Below are 20,372 nucleotides of genomic sequence, written 5' to 3'. Positions count from 1 at the left end.
GGAGGCCCCAGGAAAGTAACTCACCTGTGTCCGTGCATCTGGCTGCAGTCCACCGGGCTGAGCCCAGGATTCCCCACCCGGCCCTGGGGTAAACAGGTGTGCTGTCAAGATGCGACACCACTGCCCCCTAGTGGCCCTGTGGAGGCACCTGAACTGGGCACCGGGCACCGCCTCCTCCCACAGCCAGGGGCCCTCCATCCAGGACTCTTCCCACTCTCCAACACCCAGTTGGCCTGAGCCAAACACCACACTGGGGCAGTTGAGAACCAGGTTTATTTCTGGTCTTTGTCAGAATATAAAAAAGCGCAAAACAAAGAAGACAAGACAAGCATGGCAGGGTGGGGGGCAAGACAAAGGAGGGAGAAGACTGCGGCAGTGATAGGAAGGGCCCCCTGGAGAAGACAACGTTGTGATGGCACAAGGCAGGCTGTGGCAATCAGGGTGGCCAGAAAGGACGAGGGGGCTTCCTACTGGGGCCCGCGGGATAGGGGGCACCAGGCCAGTTATCCAAATCCCACTCGGGACCTGCAACAAGCCACTTCCCATCTGGAGGCCGGCTTGGGGCACAGAGAGGAGGCTGGAGGCTCAGCCTCAATCCCTGAGATTTTCAGGGCTCCCTAGGGGAGTGGGAAGGCAGAGGAACAAGAAGGTGGGGGCTACCAGGACTGCCCTCACTGTCCCTCTGCTGGGCAGCACCAGTCCCAAACCTTGGGCCCTCTGGCTCACAGAGTGGTTGCTCAGGTGCTGGCTGGGTCTCTGGTGGGCAGGGGTCGGGGGCACAGCCCTCAGGACAGTCTCTTGTGTGAATTCAGATTTTCTTGGGAGAGGAGCAGTGAGAATACATGCCCACAACTGTCCCTCAGAGGCAGCCTCCGCAACCGTGGGAGGAGGGGGGACACCCAAACCCAAGGCCAGGAGACAGCTGGGTCTGATCCCCGTCATAGGGTGCTCATAGTGCTGGGTTAGGTCTTGGGTGCCTGAGCAACCCCCAGACCTCTCTTGCCACAGTTCCCGGGAACAGATGGGGGCGTGGCGAGGGTTTCAGAAATCACGAGGGCACGCACTTGGCATGGTGTGCCTGGGGATGCGGCTGCTGCTGATTATCCGGGTGGGGTAGGGGAGGGCACTCGCCAGAGGGAGCTTCCACAGCTTATTCCGCCTGTCCTCTAGATGCTGGGTGAGGGTGTAGAACTGGACAAATGGGCAGACAGACAGACCTCTTGCCCTGGGGGAGGGCAGGATGCTCAAAGGAAGCATGATTCAGCAGGCAACAGGGGCACAGACATCAGTGTGGGTGAAGGGAATATAAATAAACGGACTCCCCGGGAGTCTAGGGGGATAACCAGACCCTGCTCTGGCTCCACGTAGCTGCCCCACACGCTGCCAGCAGCACCAGAGGGTGCATTTGGGCTCAGGTCCTGCAAGGAAGGGCCACACCCAAGCAGCCCGCACCTGCTCAACGGCCCAGAATGCACAGCCAGAGATGGCAATCCTGGTCCCACCTGTCCATCGGGCTGGGCTCAGCCCCTGGGGCCTCCTGCAGGGTCCGAGAGGGGCTGTGTGCCAACTATGCATCATCCTTGCCACAGGCTCCGGTCACAGTGCTGGGGTCTGGGGTTCAAGCCTCAGGCAGCAGCTAGGACATGTTTCCAAAGGAGGCTACGGGGTGGGTAGGGGTGAGGAGGGGTGGAGATCTCTGGCATCTTCCACTCTGCCAGGCACAGGATGGCCCTTACCAGCGTCCTACAGCCGCCCCCCTGAGGTCAACTCACCCACCCTCCTCTTGGCCCCATGGCCCAGCCTCTCCCCCTGCCCCCCCCTCCCCCAAGACTCTCAGGGCCCCCTGGCTCCTCCCACTGACCTTGGCTCAGCAGCTGCAGGCTCCGCCCCTCCTCGCGCACCTGCAGGCGCAGCACCTGCTGCAGCACCTCCTGCCGCTGCGCCTCCTGTGCCAGCCCCATCCGCTGCAGTTTCTCCCCATTCAGCCTCAGCAGCGCCCGGCCTGGGAGAGAGGGGAGGAGGGGTCAAGCCAAGGTCAACACGCAAGGAGCATTAAGAGCCAAGGCAGAAGTGGGGGGGAGAAGAGGGGGACATAGACTTAAAGAGAAAGAGAGGCAGAGACAGAGAAATAAGGAGAGGAAAGAGGAGGATAGGCAGAGGAAAGGCAAGGACGAACAGAGCCGGGGCAGAGAAAAGCCAGAAAAAGATAGAAATGCACTGGGGAGGCAATGGCAGATTCTGCAAAGAGACAAACCTAGAAGGAGAGGTTGACTAGAAGGAAACAGAAGACAGGAAGAAATGATAGCAAAAGAAACGGAGGCAGGCTGAGGGGGGCTCTCCAGGGGATCCTTACGCCCCTCACACCCCGAGCAACCGAGGGTACCTGTGATGGCGTGCTGGGAGAAGGCCTCCACGTAGACGAGGTAGTTGTGGGGACAGTGCTTCTTGAGCCACTTGCAGACGTCCTGCTGACTCCACAGAACCACAGGCCTCGTCAGGCCACCCAGTGAGGGACTTGTGTGGTACAGACCATAGTGGTCGGAGTATAGCCGGCCCTGCAGGGGAGATGGGTGGCAGGTGGAGTGAGGTGATGGGGAGGGCAGGGGCTGAGGTGGGTATGCTGGGTGGGTACCTGGGGGGCCTCTGTGCCAGGCTGCTGCAGGAGCTTGACTGGCCGGCCGCCAGCGGCCCTCTGGCTACGGGAGTCGTGCCACGTGAGGCTGGTGCCTGGCGTCCGAGGCAGGTGACAAGGGATGCTCTCAGTGGACACTGTGTGATCCAGGAGGGTTCGGCAGAAGCTGAAGTGTGCCGTGGCTGTAGAGCACGGATGCCTGGTCAGAGTGGTCAGGGACAGGGCCAGAGGACCCTCTCTCTGCAAACCAGCTCCCTGCCCAACCCATCTTCCCTCCCAACACAGAGAGCCACCTTCCCAGTTAGAGGTTCCCAACCCCCCAAAGGCAGAAAGGAAGTACACAAGAGCTGTCTTGAGCACCCACCCAGCCCAAGGATGACGACCTAGAAACACCTTTCCTTCTCTGAGTACACAGTTCATACTCTGGGGAACAGGACTGTGCTTAGATTAGAGAATAAATGTGCCCACCAGGGAGCCTCAGACTTATAGCCTGGCGAGGGGCTATCCTGAGTCAGGCCTGATCTTGCCCTTGCCTTGGGCTGACACGTGCTGAGCCAGAGTGGGGCACAAAGACAGGACCTGCTTGTGAGGGAGCACTGGCCCCTACGTCCTGGGAGAGCCTGCATGGTGGGAACCCCCTGAGTATGCTGCCTGCCCCTCACCAGTGAGGGCACCCCGTCTCTGCAGCCATACCTAGCATCTGAGACTTGGCTCCTGCCCTGTTGTGCTCTGCTCATCTGCTGACCCACCAACAAGAGGCCTGAATGAACTCCGGGTCAGCCAACAACCAGGATGGCTCTCCTCCACCTGCCGCAGAGCCCTTGGCCCAGGACAGCTCCTGGGGATAGTGGGCTTCCAGAGGGCATGGGCTGCTCAGCACAGTTGTGCAGGGTCCAGCCGTATGCTCAGAGGGCCCAGTGACACCTTGCGCCCTCTATTCCCCACACAGACTTCATTTTACTCTTGAAGTTTCAGTTTCACTCTCATTTCTGGGCTTGTTGCTGACATAGGTCATGGGAGGGCAGACACCCCGATGAGCTCCTCCCAACACCTTGCACAGGTCTGGGCACAAAGGAGGTGCCCAGAAATACTGTGGATTAATGGGTGGGTGGGTGGGTGGGTGGACAAAGGCTCTGTGTGGTATCCACACGTCAACAGAACCCTAGGGAGAGATAGGGCCCAGGTGTGCCCTCATCTTTACAGCATCCAGGCCCCAACTCAGCAGGCAGAATCAGGTTCTTGGCCAGGGCGCTTGCCCCACTGGCTCTCAGCAGAATGAGAGACCCTGCCTCCCATGGACACAACCTCGCAGCCGCAACTGAGGGCAGGGTTTGGCGATGTGCCCAAGAGGTCTCGGTATCGGGGAAAACCCATTACTTCCCCTCCTTCTAGCCCTTAAGATTCCTCCGACTTAACGTCCCCCCTTCATTCTTACAACGTTCTGGAATCGGATGACACCAGGTGACTCTAAAATTGAGGTCCAGGTGTGGTGTGGCTGCCCCGTTGTGGCTTCTAGTATCGTGGAAAAAGATTAATAAATCTTTCAGGACACAGGTGCCTGTGCCGCTCGGCGTCGCGTCTCAGGGCCTCGCGAGCGGAGCCGTGCAGGGCCGGGGCCCCAGAGCTAAGCTCTGGGCGAACCAGTCGGACGCCACCGAGCGCGCTGCACCTGTCAGGGTACAGCCGGGCCCCGCCCATTTCCTGCCCAGCACCAGGAGGGATCTCCATCTTTCCGTCCGTCTGCCGGTCGTTCCGTCCCTCCCTCTTAGCCCCAACGTCAGAATTCCAGCATAAAATGGGGCGGGGGAGCCCAAGCCCGACTGTGGCCTCGGCTCCCTCTCGGCCCCACTGCAAGAGCTGGGGAAGGAAGGGGAGCTCGCGCGAGGGAAAAGGTGACCGCAGGATGGTGCGAGCCTGAGGACAGGAGCCCCAGCCCATAACCTCCTTCCAGCCAAGGGTGCGCTGATCCCGGAGGCCTGAGGCTACCCGCCCCACCGCCCCAGCTCAGGACAAAGACACCGGAGACCCCGTTCGGCAAGGACGCGCCCCCCCAGTCCGCGCCAAGCCGCCACTTGGAGTCCGCCAGTTCCCGCCCCCGTTCCTCTCGGTCCTCGAGCCCCCAACCTGCGATATCCCCGAAGCCCTGCTCACCGTCCACATCCCGGCGCTCCCCGAAGCCGGCGCGCACAGCCCCGGCGCGGCCTCGCGGGGGGCTCAGCTTGGTCCTTAGCTCCGTGAACATGGGGCCCAAGGATCCCGGGCCCGTGCACACGCCCCTCGCCGGGCGCAAGGCGGCCCGTGTGGCCGGCGGGGAACGCGCGCCGCTGCCCCGCCCCAGCCGGCCCCGCGCCCGAGCCGGTCCCCGCGCCCGGCGAGTCTGCGCGGCGAGGCACCTGCCTCTGAGCCCTGAGTGCTGGGCGCGCTCCGGGAGCTCCGAGGTGTGTCGGCGGCGCGCAGGTCTGCGTATGCAAAGGGTGTCTGCCAGGGTAAGGGACGACCTTAGGCACCTGGGCATGGCTTCAAGGAACAGTGATTCTGTGCACCTATACGGGATCCAGACGTCTGAAGGGGCTTCTGAGGCAGGGAAATAAAGATGCGATCTTTCGCGCGGGGAAGGAAGGGGTAGGAGGGGAGTATCCTACCTGCTCCTGGGATCTTCTGTCCACCGGAGCCCAGGTCAAAGGCCAGACCGATGCCTTGCAACCACTTCCCTTCATTCTCCTACCTCAGATTACCGACTCACTCCTTTATTTACGCATTCTCCACACCTATCCAGAGATCTCTCCTCAAATGGGCACTTGCTCCCCTAGACCCTCTCTTAACCCCCACCACAATGTGAACTCCAGGAAGACAGCCAGGGTCTCTCCCCTTCCCTCTGTAGCCCCAGAATCTGACTCAGTGCTCAGGATGTGGCACCAAAAGGGGGTTGGCTGGGAATGGGGAGGAGAGAGAAGCTCCAAGGAGGCTGCAGCAGGCAGGAGGGATGTGTTTGTTCCAGGACGCCGCTGAGAAGTGCTAGGGTGGGCTGGGGGCTGCCCTGTCCAGAGGCTACCCACTGAGTTTCGTTTGCTCTGCCAAGTCTGAGCACTCTCCCCAGGTGTATGTGGGCTGCTGGAGGATGTCCCACAGAATGAGCAAAGGTACACGCGGAGATACAGAAACGTATGCAGAGTCGTCATGTATGTCCACCTGAAACACGAGCACAGGTGATCTGACTGGTACCCATGTCCACCAACACACGCAAGTAGAGATCTGCACCGAATTCATCCACATGCTGTGGCCACGCATGCCCACATACCAAATTGTTCCCAACATATCTACTGCCTTTACTTATTTTCGCCAATTGGCCCTGTAGGGGCTGCGCTTCTGCCCTCACTGCCATGTTCAAGGTGTGGTGGGGGTGGGAGTGGAGCCTGTACAGGGACTGGTGCCTGAACTGGAGCCCGGGGAACCTGAGCGCTGAGAGCTAGAACAGCAGCCTGCACCCTGGGGCACGAGCAGACAGGTGTGCCCACTATCAGGACACATACACCGCACACAAGCTGTCCACAACTAGTCAGGTGCAGCCCCGCTCAGATGTGTTAAGGCCTGCCCCAGGGCCAGGACGATTCTGAAGGGAAAGGTGAATGGCTAGGCCTGATTATGAGCGGTCCCCGGCGGTCAGGCGGACTCGGGGAGGGGACCCATGGGTCCCGCTCATGCAGGCAGGTCTCCTCGGAAATGCGTCGAAAGCACGCAGTAAGTAAAGATGACCCAGGCTGAGTTTTGAGGTCCTGCAGGTTTTTTTCCAGGATGATGTCGCTCCAGGAGGTCTCCAGCTGGGCGGCTCGCACGCCTCCCCACTATCAGGCGCCCCGCGCGTGCGCCTGCCACATCCCCGCCCCATCGCCGGTGCCGGAAGTCGGTTTTCAGGAACTTCCGCCCGAGGAATGCGGAGTGGGCGGGGCTTCGTGCGGCCGGCGACCTTTGCTTCCGGGGCGCGGGTGACGCAGGGCCCGGGAGCTCTTCCTGCTGAGGAGCCTGGGACGTCTGTGGTCTTTTGCCTGCGGTCGCGGCCTCCGTCCCCTCTTCCTCTCCGGCGGTGGTCGTCACCGGCGCCATGAACAAGAAGAAGAAGCCGTTCTTGGGCATGCCCGCTCCTCTCGGCTATGTGCCGGGGCTGGGCCGGGGGTAAGGCTGGGGGCGAGCCGCGGCGCTTGAGGGGAGGGAGCCGGCGAGCAGAGCGGGCCGCGCGCGCTTGGGGAAGAGGGGCTAGGGGCCGGCCCGGGCCCGGACAAGACCGTCCGCACTACCCGACGCTTCTCCTCGGGAATCAGTCGGATTTGGGGAGCTTGGCGACGGGGAAGATTTCTCGAGAGGGTTGACAGATTAGGATCTGTGGCCACACTGTTTGCAGACGTCCCTGGGCTTGGTTTAATCCATGTAGAAGAATGATGCTTTGGGGTGGACCAGAGCTGAGTACCACTTCTGCTTGCTCCCTAGACGACGCGAGGCTTGGGCTTTGACCATGCGTTGGTGGTGAGCCCGTGTTTGGATCTGTAAGATGATCTGTGAGCAGGTCTGCAGTGAGGACTACGGGAATCTTTGACGGGTCGTAGGAACACCGCGGCTACTCTCCCCAGGCCAGGCAGACCCCACACCCTTGTCGAAAGCATAAGTGATCCTTTCCCGGCCAGATTCCTCTGTGTGGCGGCTCCCAGTGCCCCCTTCTTTCCCCGTGGTGTTGGTCGTCATACACTGGGTGTTGGAACTCTCAGCTCAGGCACGCAGGGCATCTGTGAGGCTTGTGACTGGGTCTCCCGCGCCTGTCACACGGATTACTGTCACAAGAGGTTGAATAAGTGAGCAGTCATCATCATTCTATTTGTTTGGTTATTCATTTGTTTAGGGAAGCTATCAGGTTGCCCTGTGGGGGGTTAAGGTTGGAGTGGGAAACACACAAGTCTCACTGGCATCATCTTCAGAAGACCTCCTACCGGGAGAGGTGAGGTCTTTGCATTACTAAATATATAAAGAGGAACAGATTCGTTTTTAAGCCTTTTTTTCCCTAAAGTTTATTTGTTTTGAGAGAGACAGAGACAGAGACAGAGAGAGAGCGCGCATGTACATGAGGGGAAGGGCAGAAGGAGAGGGAGGGAGAGAGTCCCAAGCAGTCTCCACGCTGTCAGTGAGGCATTGGATGTGGGGCTTGATTGAACTCACAGACTGTGATCAGCAGTCAACGCAGGGATGCCTGGGGGGCTCAGTCAGTTGAGTGCCCGACTTCGGCTCAGGTCATGATCTCACGGTTTGTGAGTCCGAGCCCCGCGTTGGGCTCTGTGCTGACAGCCCAGAGCCTGGAGCCTGCTTCGGATTCTGTGTCTCCCTCTCTCTCTGCCCCTTCCCTGCTCACACTCTGTCTCTCTCTCAAATATAAATAAACATTAAAAAAAAGAGTCGATGCTTAACCCACTGAGCCATGCAGGTGCCCCTAAAAATTTGGAACTCTTGGGTCCCAGCGGTCAAGGAATGCTCTATCGAGTGGTAGCATTTGAGCCCCATTTGGCAGAAGATTGGGATTTAGGGATGTAGAAATGTGTGTGACTGACACTGTGTGCTGGGTGGTGAAGAAAAAAGGCCTGGTGTGGAGGAAGCTGAGGGACTCTCAAGGGGTCTGTTGGGTGGAAGGTGCAGGGGTGGAGGGGCCGGAGTTCCTGTGGGAGAGACAGAGCCGTCAGAGCGCCGTGGTCAGGCTGCGCTGAAACGAGAAGAAGGCTAGAGGCAGGGGTAGCGAAGTTGGTTCCCGGCTGTGATGGGAGTCAAGGTTTGGGGAGGAGGGGTTTCAGAGGAAGACTCAGTAGAACTTGGTACCGAGGGGATGGAGAAGAAGGCACGGAGGTGAGGCCGGTGGTCTGGTGCCCGCCCGGTACTTGGAAACACCCCAGGGCGGCTGCAGGATAAGCACAGAGAAGGAATTCTGGTTGGGTCACATCGGGGCTGAGGGCCTCCTTGGATGTGTGGGGGACGCGATCAGCAGGTTATTGGAAATGGGAGGCGGGAACCTGGGCAGAGGAAGGTCTGATGCTCTGGTGAGTCTCTCAAGGAGAAGGTGCGGCCTTGGTAACCTCCTCAGCGTAGGTAGGTCGGAAGCTTTCTGTCCCAAAGAGAACAGACTAGTAACGTTGGCGAGCGCAGCGTGCTTGGTTCCTTACTGCCTGGCGCTTTGGTGCCTTCCCAGAGATGCGAGAAAAAGAGGGGTTATTAAGCGGGGACTGTGGAGGGAGAACAAAGGAACAAGTTCGCCTGGGTAAATGGGTGTCTTGGGGTCTCCTGCAGTGCCACTGGCTTCACCACCCGGTCAGACATTGGGCCCGCCCGGGACGCAAATGACCCTGTGGATGACCGCCACGCGCCCCCGGGCAAGAGGACCGTCGGGGACCAGATGAAGAAAAGCCAAGCTGCGGATGATGACGATGAGGATCTGAATGACACCAACTACGATGAGGTGACTTGTGGCGCGCTCCCAGCCAGTCCCCAGAAGGGCCGGCCAGCTTCTTGACCCCGTGTACCCTTGGCATCTCTGGCGACGGGCTCAGAGAGGCCAGTACAGCTAGCGCCTCTGCTGTGCCCAGGGTACCTTCAGCAGAGGGCAGGAAGGGAGCAGGACAAAGATACGTGCACTGTTGTCTCTTCAGAAGAGATGTACTAGCCCTGGGGTTTTGTCTTGGCTTGTTTTTAATAATGAAAATTCCAGGTGGAATTGGCGATGATTCTCTATTTTGTTTCAGTGCATACTCTCTTAGTTAGTTAGTATTTGGCCATTTGAGGTTTTCTTCATGTGTGTTCTAACAGGTGGCATTTTTACTCAGGAAAAGATTTTTAAAATTTCAATTCTGAAATGATTTAAAAAAAAAAATTTTTTTTTTAACGTTTATTCATTTTTGAGAGAGAGAGCGTGAGCCAGGGGAGGGGCAGAGAGAGAGGGAGACACAGAATCCGAAGCAGGCTCCACCCTCTGAGCTGTCAGCACAGAGCCCGACGTGGGGCTCGAACCCACAGACCGCGAGATCGTGACCTGAGCTGAAGTCGGACGCTCAACCGACTGAGCCACCCAGGCGCCCCAATTCTGAAATGATTTTAAACTTCCAGGGAACTTGCAAAAATCGCGTGGAAAATGCCTTCACTAGCTTCTCCTCATCTCACGTGACCTTAGTACAGTTATTGAAACCGGGAAACTAACATTGACACAACACTGTTGGCTGTGTACCTAACCCGTGGGCCTCATTTGCGTTCCATCCGTTTTCCCCTGGTGTCTTGTTTCTGGTGCACCCAGTCCAGGACCCTGCACTGCACTGGCTGTGTCTCTTGGTCCCTTCCCCTCTGGGTAGCTCCTTTATCTCTCATGCCCATGATACTTGTGAGCAGTACAGATGACTGACTTTATTTTCCCTCAGTTTGGGATTGTCGGATTGAGAAAAATTGTTTAACAAACGTTTTACAGCTAGAGGTGTTCTCTGTTTCTGCTTGTGGGGATTGTGTTGGGGGTAAAGCTGACCCTCTAAGTATGTTGTTGTGCCCTTAGTTTAATGGTTATGCTGGGAGCCTCTTCTCCAGTGGGCCCTACGAAAAAGATGACGAGGAAGCGGATGCTATTTATGCCGCTCTGGATAAAAGGATGGATGAGAGAAGAAAAGAAAGGAGGTAATGTAAATTTCTGCCCTTTACACTGTATTTACCCAACTCTCTTTCTCCTTCCTTTTTTCTTTCTCTTGCTTTTAATTCTATTTATTTATTTTAATAGTTTATTTATTTTGAGAGAGAGAATGTGCATGCGTGAGTTGGGAGAATGACAGAGAGAGGGGGGAGAGAGAATCCCTGGCAGGCTCTGAACTGTCAAGAGCAGGGCCCAATGCAGGGCTCGGACCCATGAACCGTGAGATTATGACCTGAGCCAAAGTTGGACGCTCCACCAACTGAGCCTCCCAGGTGCTGCATTAAGATTGTATTGTATTTATTTTTTGACGTTTGTTTATTTTTGAGAGAAAGAGAGTGCAAGTGGAGGAAGGGCAGAGAGGGAGACACAGAATCCAAAGCAGGCTCCAGGCTCCCTGCTGTCAGCACAGCTGGAGCCCACAAACTGTGAGATCATGACCTGAGCTGAAGTTGGATGCTTAACCGACTGAGCCACCCAGGCACTAATCTCTGTACCCGTGGGGTTTGAACTCACACCCAAAATCAGGAGTCATATGCTCACTGATTGAGCCAGTCAGGTGCCCCTGTATTTACCTAACTTTAAAAGAGATATTTGCTTTGACTTACTTCAGATGTGGAGAAAAGTTGCAAGATGCACGTGTCTGCTCAGCTCTGAGGCCACCTGGATCTTAATTTATGGCAGCCACACTTGGATAAGTGCCAGGCTGTTGGAGCGTAGTCTTAGGGCTGGGGACTGGAGTGGAGAGCTTAAGAACTCTATTGTTTTCCAGAAATCTACAGAATTTGAGGGATTGTTTTGATCACACGTCAGGATTACTGTCTTTGAGAGGGGTGTAGTGATGTTAGTTGATATTTATTAAGTAATTTGGAAGTTAGCTGAAGATGAGAGATGAATATGTAAGTCCTTGTAGGCAGGGGCTGTGGCTTGAGAATCTTGGTCCACACGACAGCGCTGGGACTGCGTTGGGACTGTGGGGAGTCAGGCTGGGCTGGTGGGGATGGGTGACGGTGAGCCTGGAGGGAGCAGGTGCACTCTGTCCTTGGGGGCCTGTTCAAGAGAAGACGTGGTTTCTCTGTGGGTTCTCAGGTGGGTGTCTTGCCCTGAACTTTGGTTTAGCAAATCTGTTCGTTGATGTTACTTCAGTCTCCATTTGATATGGCAGCTTTCTGAATTCCCCGACCCTGTTTCTGGGGAAATTAAAACAAAGTGAACACATAATCTTTTAAACCATAATAAGTTATATTGTTTTGTAAGTTTTTTATGATTTGTAAAACAAATTTTAAAAATGAAACAAGTTACAAATAAGAAAGCTGTAATTTTTTTTTAATACTGAAAGAATGTGTTTTTGTTATAGAATATTGGGACAGTGAGACCAATATAGATAAAAGGGTTATATTTGGTTGTAAGTCCAGAAAGTGATAGTTAACATTGCTTCTTACACATGCAGTTTAGTAACTTCCCATAATGTGTGTAGAGTTTTTATTTTGGAAGGGCGAAATACAGTTGTTCAGGGCTTTTCGTAACGCTGGTTATTTGTTATTACGTAGACGTGCGTTATTTTATATACATCTAGTAATTAAGTATATGTGGTTTTGCATATTAAAGAAGGTTGAATTTCAGTCTTCTAGAATTCACTTCAAAAACTGGGGGACATGGATACGTGTAGAAAGTCATCTCATTAAGTGGTTTTGGAAAAATGCTTGACTTTTAAAACTTCTGTTAGGAGTACTTTTTACGATACGAACCAGTGGGACAGTGCAGCCAACCATGCCCTCATGTAGTCTCAGCCCTGGCTACACAGCTTGTACATTTGCTTCTCCCACATCCGCTGGTGGTCTTTGCTGGGTCGTGTCAGGGTCAGTTTATCCTCTGCACTGGTGCAGCACCTTTATTGCCCCCAGCAGCATGAACCCCAAAGCTTTATTCCAATGACTACCTGACAGCCAGTCCATATCCGTATTTTCTTTTTTTTTTTTTTTAATTTTTTTTTCAACGTTTATTTATTTTTGGGACAGAGAGAGACAGAGCATGAACGGGGGAGGGGCAGAGAGAGAGGGAGACACAGAATCGGAAACAGGCTCCAGGCTCCGAGCCATCAGCCCAGAGCCCGACGCGGGGCTCGAACTCACGGACCGCGAGATCGTGACCTGGCTGAAGTCGGACGCTTAACCGACTGCGCCACCCAGGCGCCCCCATATCCGTATTTTCTTAAGAAAAACGTTTTTTAATGTTTATTCATTTACTTATTATTTTTAACATTTATTCATTTTTGAGAGTCAGGGAGAGCATGAGCAGGGGAGGGGGAGAGAGAGAGAGAGAGAGAGACAGAATCTGAAGCAGGCTGCAGGCTCTGAGCTGTTTGTTAGCACAGAGCCCGATGCGGGGCTCAAACCCACAAATTGCGAGACCATTACCTGAGCTAAAGTCAGATGCTCAACCGACTGAGCCACCCAGGTGCCCCAATGTTTATTTATTTTTGATAGAGACAGAGTGTGAGCAGGGGAGGGGCAGAGAGAGGGAGAGACACAGAATCCGAAGCAGGCTCCAGGCTCCAAGCTGTCGGCAAGCACAGAGCCTGACACGGGGATCAAACTCAACAACTGTGAGATCTTGAGCTGAGCTGAAGTCGGACGCTTAACTAACTGAGCCACCCAGGCACCCGCATATTTTTCTGCTGGTCTCCAGAACATAGTAGAACTGCTCTTTTCCAAACCAAGATACAATCAAAACCACTCCTCAATTCCTGTCTCTTAAGTCTGTCCCCTTACCCTGCCTTTTTAAAGTTTTTGTGCCATTGGCTTTTTGAAGAGATCAGTTGTTTGGTGGCAGGGCGTGAGTTATGGAGTGGCTGCCCATCTCCTCGGGTGTCCTTAACCTGCTCACAGTATTCCCTGTGGAGTGGGAATTGGATCCTGAGGCTGCATTAAAATCAGGTAAAATGAGTTTGACCAGAAAAGCTGATGGGGGCAGCTTCTCCCCTATGTGTGTTGCTTTTCATTAGGAGCCATGAGGACTAACTGTCTCCAGCTTATGGGGAGGTGCTGGTCTTTTCCAAGCGCGTCATTTGTCATAACACATTCCCGTGCCTGGTGTTTTCCTCTTTACCTTATGAAGGAAACGTAAATCTCAATGTTAGGAAGTATTAGTTACGTGGGTCACATTAACTCTTGTTTAACTTGGTTGATGCTTTGTTACAGTAACCCATAAATTTCTTCTCAGTGCCTAGACCTGGTCCTAAACCACCAGAACCCGGTAGCTCTCTGTCCCTGAAGGCCAGTTGCACGGATTGATGAGACAGCCCATTAGTTCTGGCACATGGAGCAGAAAGCTGTCTTTAGAGGTGCACTGACTGCTTGGAAGGGAGGGAAGCAGTGACAGGCTGAGAGTCAGGTGAGCAACTAGGACAGTGGTTCAGTTTTCACAGGATGGATCTACCTTTGGGATTTTGTAGAATTTTAAAGGTGTCAATGCACTCATATTCAAATGCAAGTATTTTTATCAGGGTAAGATAACCTGCCCCTGTCCCGTTTTTTTAAGTTTATTTTGAGAGAGAGAGCGGGGAGAGAGCATGTGCACTTGAGCTCATGGGGGAGGGACAGTGAGAGAGAGAGAGAGAGAGAGAGAGAGAGAGAATCCTAAGCAGGCTTTGTGCTGTCAATGCAAAACCTGATGTGGGGTTGGATCTCATGAACCACGCACGGGATCATGACCTGAGCTGAAATCAAGAGTTGGATGCTTAGCCGAATCATCCAGGCACCCCCAGCTTCCTTTTATTTTAGTGAATTTCTGCCTGTTTTCATTTGGTAAATAATTGGGTCAATATAATTATGGATGTATCCATTGATACTTTAAAGTATATTTGATTTAGCCGCTGAGTGTGTGGAATTATTCTTTTGGTGACTTAATGAAGAATAGTAAAATGATTTCGTTTCAGAATTGACGTCCAGTATTTCTCTTTTTTTGAGAGAGAGTGTGCATGTGCGAACGAGGGGGAAGGGGCAGAGGGAGAGGGAGAGAGAGAATCTTAATCAGACTCCATACCCATCACAGAGCCTTATGCAGACCTCAATCTCATGATCCTGGGATCATGACCTGAGCTGAAGTCAAGAGTAGGATGCTTAACCAACTGAGCCACCCAGGTGCCCTGACGTCGAGTATTTCTAATGGATGCACACATTTTACGTCCTAGGGAGCAAAGAGAGAAAGAAGAAATCGAGAAGTACCGAATGGAACGGCCCAAAATCCAACAACAATTCTCAGATCTGAAAGTAAGTGGATGGGTGGCACGCACTTTCTCATGCATCTAAGTTACCCAGCGGAGAATGGGGTAGGATTGATGAGACTTTACTAACTTGCTCTTTTTTAATTTTTTACTTTTTAAATATTTACTTATTTATTTTGAAAGAGAGCGAGTGAGCATGAGCAGGTGAGGGGGAGAGAGAGGGGGAGAGAAAATCCTAAGCAGGCTCTGTGCTCAGTGAGGAGTCCGACACGGGGCTGCATCCCACAACCATGGGATCGTGACCTGAGCCAAAATCGAGAGTTGAATGCTCAACTGACTGAGCCACCCAGGTGCCCCAGCTTGCTCTTTATTAAATTCATGTGATAGCAGACGGTCCCTGCTTTAGTGTTTAATTTTATGTGTATGTGTGCAAAGAAAAAGTTCTTTCTCCCTCTGCTGAAAAACATGGGACTTGTGAGCTCATTTTCTTAGTAACTTTAATTCTGTTTGTGCATAAGGTTCTCCACACAGTCTTCTGGGCTTTGACAGAACAATTTACATTTGAGTGAAATAGAGTAGATCCAAGACATTGAATTTTTTGAGTGAAGTAGATAATTTCTGCATCAAAATTCTTTCTAAACCATGATGATTTGGGGACCAGGGGTCAGGGAGAACATAGTTTTTCATGTGCACATGAAAGTCTACCAGAGAATTCATGTTTTTCGGGGGTCGAATGTTTCCAGAGGAAGTTGGCAGAAGTCACAGAAGAAGAGTGGCTGAGCATTCCCGAGGTTGGTGATGCCAGAAACAAACGCCAGCGGAACCCGCGCTATGAGAAGCTGACTCCCGTTCCCGACAGTTTCTTCGCCAAACATTTACAGACTGGAGAGAACCATACTTCAGTGGATCCTCGACAAACTGTGAGCATCTGAAAAGAAGGCGACTAGGTCTTTAGCCTCATTAGAGAGATCAGTAGTGGGAGCCATGGGTGGTGTTAGAGTAAGTGCTTCTGTGGTTCAGAAGCTGAACTGTGGCTGAGTCTGTATAGCTGCATGTATATCAGGCTACCCTGGAAAGATTTCAGAGTGATGGGATTCTTGTGCATGAAAATGCAACCCAGTGTTTTTTGTCCTCTCCCCCTCCTCCCCCAGCAATTTGGAGGTCTTAACACACCCTATCCAGGTGGGCTGAACACCCCATACCCAGGTGGAATGACACCTGGATTGATGACACCTGGCACAGGTGAGCTGGACATGAGGAAGATCGGCCAAGCGAGGAATACTTTGATGGACATGAGGCTGAGCCAGGTGAGTCTGTGTTGCGTGGCGTCTTCCTACGATGTAGAAATTGCTTTCTGATGATCAAACTAACATATGTTAGTGAAAAGTGCGTATTTTGAAGTGCTTTGTCACAGGATACGCAGACCTGTGACGAAGTAGTGTCCTGGCAGGACCCTGCATCCAGGCGGCCTGTGCATCTGCCCACAGGGCATGCACAGGTGTGGTGCAGTCAGCGCCAGCGGCAGAGGCCGGGCCGCGCGGCGCTCCTGTTCCCTCTCGGGGAGCTGAGGGTGGTCGCGGGTGACAGAGGGCTGCCTGACAGACCGAATGAAGGCACGCATGTCAGGCTGCGCGCTCTCTGTCAGTGCGGCTCGGCCCTTCCACCTTTATGCGGAAATTAAGTGCGGGTGTATATCCGCAGCGGAATATCACTCAGCCGTACTAAAGAGGGAGAGCTGGTCATTTACAGCAGCGTGGGTAGGCTCAGAAGATACTACGCTAAAAGAAGTAAGTCAGACAGAAAAAGACAAATACCAGATGATCTCATTTATACGTGGAATTGAAAAAACAACCAACCAAAAAATAGACTCTTCTATACAGAGAACAAACTGGTGGTTGCCAGAGGGAGGAGGGAGGGTAGGTGAAATAGATAAGTGGGGCTTAAGAGGTACAAACCTCCTATTGTAAAACAAGTCACCATGATGAAAAGTACCACGTAGGGAATCGTCAGTAAAGTCGAGGTAGCGTTGTGCGGTGGGTGACTGCATCGTGGTGACGTATGGAGTTGTCGAATCAGCATTTTACACCTGTTATACTTCGTATGGTAATTCTACTTCAATAAAAAAAGTTAAATGTGCATATTTTCTGCCTGCACTTGAGTAAATTTGTCAGTGCTCTAGAAAACCCAGGTGAGGTGCAAAAACCTTTCTAATTATGACATGCACATCGGAAACCATGAAGGGATATATTTCCAATTTGATTACGTACCAACGATAAACTTTTGCATGATAGAAAGCACTGTAAATTCACAAGAATGCACAATGTGGGAAGAAGAATCCTCACGTGCTCGACTGCCTGTGTGGCATGTATGACCTTCCACGGTGTAGCCTCACACGGATGCACCTGCACATTCTTAGGAGGCATCCGGGCCTACACCCTCACGCCACCAGTGGATGACGTGGGCTGTGCAGCGGGAGCTACTTGTGACTAGAAGTGGCAAAACAGTGTAGTGAACATCTCAACCGTGACTGTTGGATGCAGTGAGAAACTTTCAGGTTTTCAGGGAACTTTTACTGTACTTGAGCTTTTTCTGGTGAGCAAGTATTTTATGATACAAATCAGCTTACAAATCTAAAAAATTACCCGTTTTTATGTTCCTGGATGTGTACCTACTCTACACTTCATAAATTGGGAAGTAGTTCACTGTTAATGGGTATCGTGATTGAATCTTTGAGGGACTTTGTGGGGTTTCATTATTATTCTTATTTTTTTGCTGTTACAAACCACGCTTCGGTGAGCTTGTTTGTGTATCTTTAAAATGGACTTGCGGGGTTTTTTCACGTAAGTGCTAAGCCGTCTCTCCAGCACACGGCATTGGAGAGCCCACGGCAGAGGCAGAGCTTTCGCGACCAGAGGCTTGCTGCGCTGGCTGAGGGCGGGGCATGCATCGCCTCTGTGCTCACTGTCACGACTGGAGAGGCAAACCCCCTGCGGCCAGCCAGCCTCCGTCTCGCTTCCATTCTTGCCGGTGGCGCGGCTGCATCTTCTCCCGCGCGTCTCCTGTCCCAGCAGGGCTGTCAGTGCTGCTTCTGGCGCCTGCTTTGTCCGTTTCCCTCTTGCCGCGACACTGCTCTGATGTAAATCGTCATTCCTGTTGTGTGCGTCTTCAGGACTTGTTTCTCTTCTAGGGTTTTTTATGGAATACAGAATAATTTCTTAAAAATCCTTTATGGTAACTTTTTTGTGGTAAAATACATGTGATAAAATTTACCATTTTAATGATTTTTCTTAATGTTTATTTTTGAAAGAGAGACAGAGTGAGCAGGGGAGGGGCAGAGAGAGAGGGAGGCACAGAATCCGAAGCGGGCTCCAGGCTCTGAGCCATCAGCACAGAGCCCGAGGTGGGACTCGAACCCACAAACTGTGAGATCATGACCTGAGCCGAAGTCGGACGCTTCACCGACTGAGCCCCCCAGGCGCCCCCGTACTTAAGTGTACAGACAGTGGTGTTGAGTGCGTTCATGTTGTTATGTGACTGTCACTGCCGCCCGACTCCAGAACTTTTTCGCCTTCCCAAACTGAAGCTCTGTCCGCATCGATGCTGATTTCCCAGTTTCCACCTCCAGCCCCTCTTAACTTCTTTTCTTTCTGTCTCTACGAATTTGACTTGACTCTTGCACGTACCCTCACGTGAGTGGATTCGCACGGCATCTGTCCTCTTGTGACTGGCTTCATTTCCATTAGAGTGATGTTCTCAAGGCTCATCCCGACTGTGGCGTGTGTCGGTACCTCTTTTCTTTTTCAAGCGGAAAAACACTCCATCGTGTGTATGTATAGATCCCATTTTGTCTGTTCTTTCGACAGACGCTTGGGTTGCTTCCACCTTTCGGCCATTGTGACTCGTGCTGCTGCGGACACGGGTGTGCGGGTAGCCGTTTGAGTCCCTGCTTCCGAGTTCCTTTGGGTATAAACCCAGAAGTGGGTTGGTGGATCATGTGGTGACTCTCTGTTTACTTCTTTGAGCAGCTCTGCCTAAGGGTTGCAGTTTCTCCCTATCCTGGACATTTGTTATTTTCGGATATCCTGGTAACAGCCGTCGTAACAGGTGTGAAGTACTGTCTCGTCGCTGTGGTTTTCATTTGTGTTTCCCTGATGAATGTTGAGTGTCTTTCCATGTGGAGAAATGTCTTTTCATGTCTTTTCCTTGGAGCAAAGTCTACTCAAGTCCTTTACCCATTTTTTTGGTGTTAAGGTTTTATTGACACAAATACAGCGTGCACATAAGCTGTCTGTTCATTTTGTTTGCTGCACAGCCTGGCTTGAGATTGGTGAGTCTCATGGCCGGCGGGGCTGCGCTTTCCACAGTGGTTTTGTGGTTCCTGGAGGGACCCCGTGAGCGGTCTCTGCATAGTAAGATCTGTGGCACGTCAGCAACGCTTCAAGCTCCTTGACATCGTGGACGAGGAACTTCCGGAAGCCACTGGGGAGCGTGTGCTTTGTTTTCTTGTTGCTCCCGTAACCGGTGCTGGCCATCAGGATCTGGCCCTTGAACCTTCTGTGCACTCTATTTTCCGTGCCTCTGGGTTTCTGCCAGTTGAGTTTAATTTGACACATGGGTCTGACTGGTGCTGGATGAACTTCTTGGTTCCCTTTCTGACGGTGCTGTGCTTCACCTGAGGTCTGAAGGCGGCCACGATGCCGGGGAGTGACAGCACCGAGGACGAGCTGCCCGGTTTTTTTCAAGAGCAGTTTTAGATTCACACCAGAGTTGCGAGAAAAAGACAGATTTCCCATATGCCCTCTGCCCCCACACGTGCGTAGCCTCTTCTATTGCCAGCATTCCCATCTGAGTGGGCCAGTCTTTAAAATTAATGAACCTACATTTACAAATCATCATCCAAACCTGTAGTTGGTATTAGGGTTCACTCTTGGTGTTGTGCATTTTATGGATTCGGACAAACGTATAGTAACGTGTATCCACCATTGCATAGTTGACTCTTGAACAACGCAAGGGTTAGAGGCAGTGACTCCCTGCTCAATTGGAAAGCCGTGTGTAACTTTTTACTCCCCAGAAACTTAACTGCTAAAGCCTATTGTTGACTGGAAGCCTTACTGATCACTAACTGTTGATTAACGCCTATTTTCTACATTGTATGTATCATGAACTGTATCCTCACAATAAAGGGAGCTCAAGAAAAAAACATTATTTAGAAAGTCGTAAGAGAAAATACATTTACAGTATTATCCTGTATTGAAGAAAATCCATGTAGACCCATGTAATTCAGCCATGTTGTTCAAGGGTCAGTTATTATATCACTAAAAAGAGGTTCACTGCCTTTTAAGAGATATAAAAATTCCCCTGATAAGCTCTGCCAGCTCGTCCCTCCCTGCCTCTCCACCTCTAGCAATCACTGAACTTTTTACTGTCTTCCTAGTTCTGCCTTTTCCAGAATGCCATATGATTGGAACCATTCAGTGCGTAGCTTTCTCAGATTGGCTTCTTTCAGTTAGTAACATGCATTTAGGGGCGCCTGGGTGGCGCAGTCGGTTAAGCGTCCGACTTCAGCCAGGTCACGATCTCGCGGTCCGTGAGTTCGAGCCCCGCATCGGGCTCTGGGCTGACGGCTCAGAGCCTGGAGCCTGTTTCCGATTCTGTGTCTCCCTCTCTCTCTGCCCCTCCCCCGTTCATGCTCTGTCTCTCTCTGTCCCAAAAATAAATAAACGTTGAAAAAAAAAAAATTAAAAAGTAACATGCATTTAAATTTCTTCCATGTCCTTTCTGTTGTTTTTTTTAATTCACATTAGCTTAAAAACATTTTTTTGATG

The 20,372-nt window shown here is 52.3% G+C and overlaps 2 protein-coding genes across 4 annotated transcripts in view; one reads left to right on the top strand and one right to left on the bottom strand.

The window, feature by feature from the left end:
* Window positions 1–255: 255 nt before the first annotated feature.
* On the bottom strand, window positions 256–6,505 carry SAMD10 (sterile alpha motif domain containing 10). 3 transcript variants are annotated; one of them, XM_043553374.1, is made up of 5 exons: window positions 4,784–5,034; window positions 2,633–2,814; window positions 2,384–2,555; window positions 1,862–2,002; window positions 256–1,659 (listed from the first exon to the last, which is right to left on the bottom strand). In XM_043553374.1, the coding sequence occupies exons 1-5, from the start codon at window positions 4,872–4,874 to the stop codon at window positions 1,637–1,639; spliced, it is 609 nt and encodes a 202-aa protein (XP_043409309.1). In that variant the 5' UTR covers window positions 4,875–5,034; the 3' UTR covers window positions 256–1,636. The 3 variants fall into 3 exon arrangements, with proteins under 3 accessions (XP_043409309.1, XP_043409310.1, XP_043409311.1); XM_043553375.1 differs by lacking the exon at window positions 4,784–5,034 and having other exon boundaries at window positions 2,633–4,764; XM_043553376.1 differs by lacking the exons at window positions 256–1,659; window positions 1,862–2,002 and having other exon boundaries at window positions 2,438–2,814; window positions 4,784–6,505.
* Window positions 6,506–6,568: 63 nt separating this feature from the next.
* Window positions 6,569–20,372, top strand: part of PRPF6 (pre-mRNA processing factor 6) — a 48,343-nt gene continuing 34,539 nt past the window's right edge. Inside the window, exons 1-6 of the mRNA XM_043553373.1 lie at window positions 6,569–6,802; window positions 8,948–9,116; window positions 10,194–10,312; window positions 14,515–14,593; window positions 15,291–15,467; window positions 15,699–15,854. Of these exons, the coding sequence (XP_043409308.1) occupies window positions 6,732–6,802; window positions 8,948–9,116; window positions 10,194–10,312; window positions 14,515–14,593; window positions 15,291–15,467; window positions 15,699–15,854 (771 nt within the window). The 5' untranslated portion in view covers window positions 6,569–6,731. The remainder of the gene's footprint in view (window positions 6,803–8,947; window positions 9,117–10,193; window positions 10,313–14,514; window positions 14,594–15,290; window positions 15,468–15,698; window positions 15,855–20,372) is intronic.

The sequence above is a fragment of the Prionailurus bengalensis genome, chromosome A3 (genome assembly GCF_016509475.1).
Source record: "Prionailurus bengalensis isolate Pbe53 chromosome A3, Fcat_Pben_1.1_paternal_pri, whole genome shotgun sequence".
NCBI lineage: Eukaryota > Metazoa > Chordata > Mammalia > Carnivora > Felidae > Prionailurus > Prionailurus bengalensis.
The sequence above is the reverse complement of the archived record's forward strand: the minus strand, read 5'-3'. Positions and strand labels throughout refer to the sequence as shown.

Bases quoted from the DNA above. Each gene is read 5' to 3' on its own strand.
- SAMD10 (XM_043553375.1), bottom strand. From the start codon at position 3,052: ATGAACTGTGTACTCAGAGAAGGAAAGGTGTTTCTAGGTCGTCATCCT. The intron at 2,556-2,632 runs GTACCCACCCAG...TCTCCCCTGCAG, and splicing joins CTGGCACAGAGGCCCCCCAG to GGCCGGCTATACTCCGACCA. The intron at 2,003-2,383 runs GTACCCTCGGTT...CCTCTCTCCCAG, and splicing joins CTCCCAGCACGCCATCACAG to GCCGGGCGCTGCTGAGGCTG.